Source organism: Notothenia coriiceps, unplaced genomic scaffold (genome assembly GCF_000735185.1).
Source record: "Notothenia coriiceps isolate Sejong01 unplaced genomic scaffold, NC01 NC01_scaffold00037244, whole genome shotgun sequence".
NCBI classification, from domain to species: domain Eukaryota; kingdom Metazoa; phylum Chordata; class Actinopteri; order Perciformes; family Nototheniidae; genus Notothenia; species Notothenia coriiceps.
Window position 1 is genome coordinate 3207241 of NW_011369945.1, and position 6339 is coordinate 3213579.

The 6339-nt window shown below is 40.5% G+C and overlaps 1 protein-coding gene across 1 annotated transcript in view; it reads right to left on the reverse strand.

The window, feature by feature from the left end:
• The window catches only part of LOC104964474 (protein phosphatase Slingshot homolog 2-like), an 18484-nt gene extending 15883 nt beyond the window's left edge, over positions 1 to 2601 (reverse strand). Inside the window, exon 1 of the mRNA XM_010793270.1 lies at positions 2423 to 2601. Within this exon, the coding sequence (XP_010791572.1) occupies positions 2423 to 2488 (66 nt within the window). The 5' untranslated portion in view covers positions 2489 to 2601. The remainder of the gene's footprint in view (positions 1 to 2422) is intronic.
• Positions 2602 to 6339: the final 3738 nt, after the last annotated feature.

Sequence of the window (6339 nt, forward strand, 5' to 3'; positions counted from 1 at the left end):
AACACACACACACACACACACACACACACACACTGAACAAAACCGCAGTCTCTAATTCTGGTGCAGATAAGTGATGATGATGATACAAATAGATGAGGAAGAATAGGTGAAGAGGTCAGGCGATGAAGAATCCCGAAGAGGAAAAGGGTGGAGTTTTAGTGTCCGTTGCCACAGATGTGATTAGGACCCCCTGGAGGGAGAGCTGGCTGAAAGATGCCCTCTGCATCAGCAGCCTAACAGCCAGCACTCAATACAAAATATGGTGACACAGGAGAAATAGGAGTCCATGCATGGACTCAGCTGCTCCCAGATTGCCTAGCTCAGCAGATTTCCAGGTGAATGTGATAGCAGTAGAATGCCCCTGCAAAGCACTTAAACGCACCGAACGGAAAATAACTGAAACAAGGTTTGTATACTACAAATAACAGAATCAAAATCCTTTATTTATCCTGTGGGAAATAGGATTTTCAGACATTTGCTCCATTTTAGAATACATACAATTATAGATTTAAAAAAAAGCATTCGTGTAAACATAATCATTTGCAATAAAAGATCAAATAAAATAAAGATTTTTATATAAAAATAGACATGGGATAATAAAAATCTACAGCACCATAATAAGCCTGGCTATAATTGTGATATAATGCAGGCTGATCTCCATGGTTACCATACCACCGCAGAGATGTGTAGGGAGTGGTCCTACAGCCAATAAGAACGGGGGATTTGTTGTGCTGCTAGGCAGATTATCCTACCACTGTCAGGGGGCTCTTCCCTGATGTGCTGAAGGCTAAATGCTAGCTGGATTAATTGATAGGTCAATAATATGAAACCTGTGTTTAATTTGCCCTGATGAAAGGTTTAGGAGGAAGAGCCTCTCGCAGTCAGATATGCTGATGTGGCAGTGGCTTTCCAGCTGTGCCTCTCATGATTATTCATCTTCTTTTTGGAGCTCATTCCCAGCTCTTTCTTCCTCACACTGCTCTGTTCTGCTGCCCCCGTCCCAGCCCCCGATCCCACCTCTCAGCATCAGACGTCTCACAAGCGCGCTCACATGGCTGCTTCCCATCAGGAACGGGTCTCATGACAAGCAGCTGCTTACCTCAGCCTGGGATCCTTTCACAGCCTCAGAGCTACACGCCCTCTCTGCTGGGACATTATAAATGCAGCTTAAATTAAGATTAATGTACGTGCTATTTCTCAGACTGGTCAAAATGTGTCCAGATGTCTCCAAAAGCCAGAAATGTAATATGAATAAAACGCTGTAATGCCATCAAGTGATGATGTGCTGCAGCCTTAGTGATGTTTTTAGGTTATGTAAAATACTAAATGTCCCAAACCCTGCAGCCTAGCATGGTTCTAAATTGTTGTTATGAATATGTTATGATGTTTTTTTGACCATCTCTCAGCTGGGGATTTCCCTAATCCATGCTCCATAATTTGCATGGCTGCCCCATGTAATTCCCCGTCAGACCAGCCTTAAAACAAGTCGGTCTCTGCAAAACATGGAGGTTAAATTAAGATACATGGGGCTGAACTCTTGTCATGTAGAGTTAACTACAGGTCAGGATCTTCTGCCACGAGATGTGTCCTTTAGGAAGGAAATCTGACAGACAACCTCACACCAGCCCCTGCAAATATCAATGTGGCCAATTTATCATATTCCAGGCAGGGTGATGGCATTTTATCTATGACAGCCACGCCATCAGCCTGCCTGGGTCGGTGTCAAGAGCCTGAAGTGGGAAGTCTCAAAGTGTCAGAGGGGATAATAGGACTGTCCCACTGCGTCCAACAGGGTCTGACAGGCCTGTCTCACTAACCTGCTTTCCAGGCAGCTCTATATTCACTGTCACCCCCCCTAACTTGTTATAATAGAAGTCAATTTGAAGATTAGGTACTGGCATGACTAGCTATTTTGACTCGGGCACAGAAGACAGCATATTCCATGTGTATAAGCATAGAATAGAAAAACCCCAATGATTACTTTAGGTTAATATTAAGCTGTTTTTGGCTCTTTTCTTGCTGTAACAAATGCAAATGTACCCTCTGTGGGACGAATATAGGTATTCTGATTCTGATTAATGCATATTCAAGCTTGTTTGTCTAGTAGCTCCTCTGATATAACTTCCTGGGAGGAAGTGAGTTAGCAAACAAGCTCTAACTGCTACCTAGTTGAATTAGTTTACAAAAATGTGACACCTTTAGTATGACACAAATGTATTTAACTTGATACAAGCTAAATAACTTGGAAGACAAACTTGTGTCCCCCTGCAGGACTGTGAGAGGTTGTTAGGTTACAGTGTGAAGCTAACAGCTAAGTTAGCCACCCATGTACATACAGTAAACTCCCCTGAGCAGCAGTCTTCTTGCTCTGACAGACCAACAAAACTGAGCCGAAATGTCAAACCAGTTCACGGATACTCACCGACACACAGGGGCTGCTGGAGGTGGTGCTCGGTGTGGGAGACCGCTGCACGGTGACCAGCGCCATGCCGGCAGCTGCTGCTCAGACCTCAGTCACCTCGGAGGGAGAAACACCGGGATACGAGACATTATTTCGGGCAGGAACTACAGTATGCCGAGCCCCCGATGCTATTTCTCTGCTCGTTGCTTAGTTTCCCCTCTAGCGTCAAGCTGAGCACAGTCGTTACACATTTCCTGTATTTTTTTCAAAATAAAAGCGTGTGTTTATTTTGAGGGTTAATGTCTATGTATTTACCATCGTTATATATAAACATATTTAAATGGTACAGAAGCAGAGAAAGTAAGACATTTTAAACTTGTAAATTATTACATGTAAATAGAAGGACTTTGCATGAATTATCTTTCTTAATTCCTTTTTTAATCATCCGTGAAACAAGTGAGAATAAGTACAATTAATTTTTTTGCTGAATAGCACAAATAAAATACATCTATTACACAAATAAATGCATGTAGTAGGTTACTTTGTGTTTAGAGTTATTAGGAATTATAGCTCAACTGGATTTAAGTGTCCCCCTGGACACAGGAGAGAGCCTCTTTTAGATTATAATTTTCCGATTTTCTTTCAAGTGTTTCTGTATCATGGCGTTTGTAATTCTAAATCGTTGGTATTATTTTATGTTGTTCAATTTCCAGGCATCAAGTCAATGACCTATGTGTCCTTTAAAGTGGACAATTCAACACTTTTATTTCGACAGAGATACATCCTGTAGCAGTTCTCTTTGGTTTAGCTTCACACTAAAGGCTGCCTTGTCGTTTCTTTCGCGCACGCGCAATGGGGACCAGCTGTCAAACGTGTTTGCTGGCACTCCCATTCATGCAAAGTTATCAGTTAAACTGACAAAATACAGATCAAAACAGTGTGTGTGTGTGTGTGTGTGTGTGTGTGTGTGTGTGTGTGTGTGTGTGTGTGTGTGTGTGTGTGTGTGTGTGTTGTATTAGCTGACCATATAGCACCATGAATAATGTATTAAGAGTGTTTATTTCTGTATACCCTGGAGGTTTTATCCAGGGAATGGCGCAGGAGAGGACCTGACCTTACATCTCTGTGCTCCTTGTTTTTCTGTTACCCACCCCTCTTGGGAAATGAGATGTGGGGGTCGGGGTGTGAACTGTGAAGGCAGGGGGAGGTGTGTGGAGCATGATTGTGAAAGTCAAAAAAGGTTGATGAGGTGAGCTACAGCACCTCAACGAAGCCCATCTCTCTAGGAACCTTGAAAATCTTGATTTAGAGTGTTATTGGAAAGACAGCAAATACCTCTCCCCTGACTCTTCATGGTCACTGGCTGCATTTAATTAGTAGAGGAAATATTGGTGAGAGTGTTGGTCACAGAGAGGAAGGTGAGGATGGGGTGTGAAGCTGGGAGGCTCATTTTGATTCCCTTCATTGCATTATCTGGGTCATTGCCTCCTCCTCCTCTTCCTGTCCTTCTGGTTATTTCCCCTCCTCCATCGTTTCCCTTATTTTCCTTTTTATTGATCATCTAATAAGCTTGTGTTAAAAAAGAAAATGAGAGGGAGCGAGACAAAATAAATCTGATTAGGAGGTACAGGTGGTGTAGAGAATACAAAGCAGTAATTGCATTGCACTTGAACGTGGAGAGGATGTAAGGGTGTGAGATGGAGTGAGGACAGCCTGATAAGATACGAAAACAAATACAGAAAGCACATGATATAAATGATTGCAAATAAAAGAGTGACAGGATGATTGATGACCACAGCCCCCTCCTCCTTATCCATTCATACAGTTTGGGTGAAGCTGATGAGGCCATGCTGCATGTATGTGAGCGACCAGCTGTGCATATTAATCTACCTCTATTTGTTTTTTCTAATGAAAGGGTCATACCCCGGTTCGACTAAAGCGGAAAACAAACGGTGTACTGTATTTGTCTCAGTGTGGACAACATGTCAGCAGGATAGAGCTCACATGGTCGATAACACCTTTTCCAAACCACATTTATAAGAACAAGGTGGATGATAAAAGAGTCGCTGAAGAGAGTCACAGAGAGGGTGGAGGAGCAAGAGAGAAAAAATAGATCCTCTGTACACAGGTAACCACGACAGGCAGGAAGAGACTGTGAAAGTAAGTGTGTGTAGGAGCAAACAAGATTAGGATTAGAGTAGTAGAGGATGATACTTCAGGGATTTAGTGTCAAGACAGAGACAGTGGGAATTAAGACAATCCTCCTTGTAATTAAAGCTCTGCTATCCACCAGAGATCACAGCCACAGTGTGTGTGTGTGTGTGTGTGTGTGTGTGTGTGTGTGTGTGTGTGTGTGTGTGTGTGTGTGTGTGTGTGTGTGTGTGTGATTTAGAAAGGTTGATTAAATGGTTGTGTACATATAGAGCAGGCCTATTTAATTGGCAGTATGTGGGCCAGATCAAGCCAATTAAAAAAAGGGAAACAAATAGATCCTTTCTTTCTATAAGAGACTATGACAAAATAAAAAAAGCTATTGCTGTTTATCAACGTAACTATTGACCCAAGCAACGCTAAAATCAGTTTGCACTAGTGAAGAATATAACTGTAGATGCCACCAAAAGACATACAGGAGATACGGCTAGATAGCTACTCATTTCATGATTGTCTTCGTTTTGTTACATTCAAATGATATATTAAACGGTGAGACAAAGGAAAAAGCCTGGCCCTTCAATTTTGTTTAACCTTCTTAAAAACGTTATTAAATAGGTTATTGTGTGTGGAGACTAAAATAATAAGCAATAGATATGTGACATTGTTTTCCTATAGCTCACCCCCTACAGTTACAAATTGGTCATGTTCAAATAAATGCACAATGAAGCAAAATAGGTTTATTAATGATTCTCTCACATGCTTCACTATTCAGTTATACACATTTCCCCCTCACATCAGTCTTGTTTTGCCAAAAACACCAGATGCATGTCTATAAATGATGATGTCATAGCTTTAATCCCCCACCCCCTTGAATCTCAGCCCACGCCCTGAGCCCCTCTCTCTCCTCTCTGTGTAGACCTCCAGTCCCCCCAGTGGTCATCTTTGGTCAACACAGACTGCTCTGATTCTAATGACATGATACTGCTTCAAACCAACAGGGGGGGATGTGACCCCATTAAAGATCAGCCTACACTGGAGAACAATGCTCTCAAAGGCAGATGAAATAATCAAATACTGGTCTTTATAACCCATTACATGTTTAAATGTTATTTATTTTTGATTGTATTTAAATCATATATGTTACACATTTTTTTCTGGCTCTTTGATGCTTTTACAGCTTTAGCTTTTCTAATAAATCATAGTTGAGGAGAGGTATTCACATAGTTGTAAGGTTCAGGCGAGGGGTGAGAACCAGAGGGGCGTAAGTGACATTTGACCAACTTTACAGGAGAGCCAAAACAAAAAATGACCATACTTTGTCCTGACTTTGTTTATTAAATTCAATCTTTAATATGAAAACTTCATAAACATGTGGATGACAATATACTTAATGAACAATATTTTGACTTTCATTGAAAAAAATATTCTTCTATTTTTTTTTATTCGGAATAAAGTCACATGCGCCTTTTTGGAACTAAGATTTTATCTCATATGATCTAAGAAAAAGGGCGTATCTGATAAAAATAGGAAAAAGGCTTTACATTAATGAGTTCAAAAGTAACAGTAATCAATTGTTATAATAACAGTATTATATGAAAATATCCTTATATCATATTAGTTAATTGAATGTAATTATTAAAAAAAAAACATTAATAACCATTTTGCCAAATAGTTAATTATTTAGCCATTTCCCCAAATAACCAATTGAAAATAGGCGACAGAGTCCATTGTGATCATATAAAATATCAATATCACATTAGTTCACTGAATAACAATAACTTGGAAAT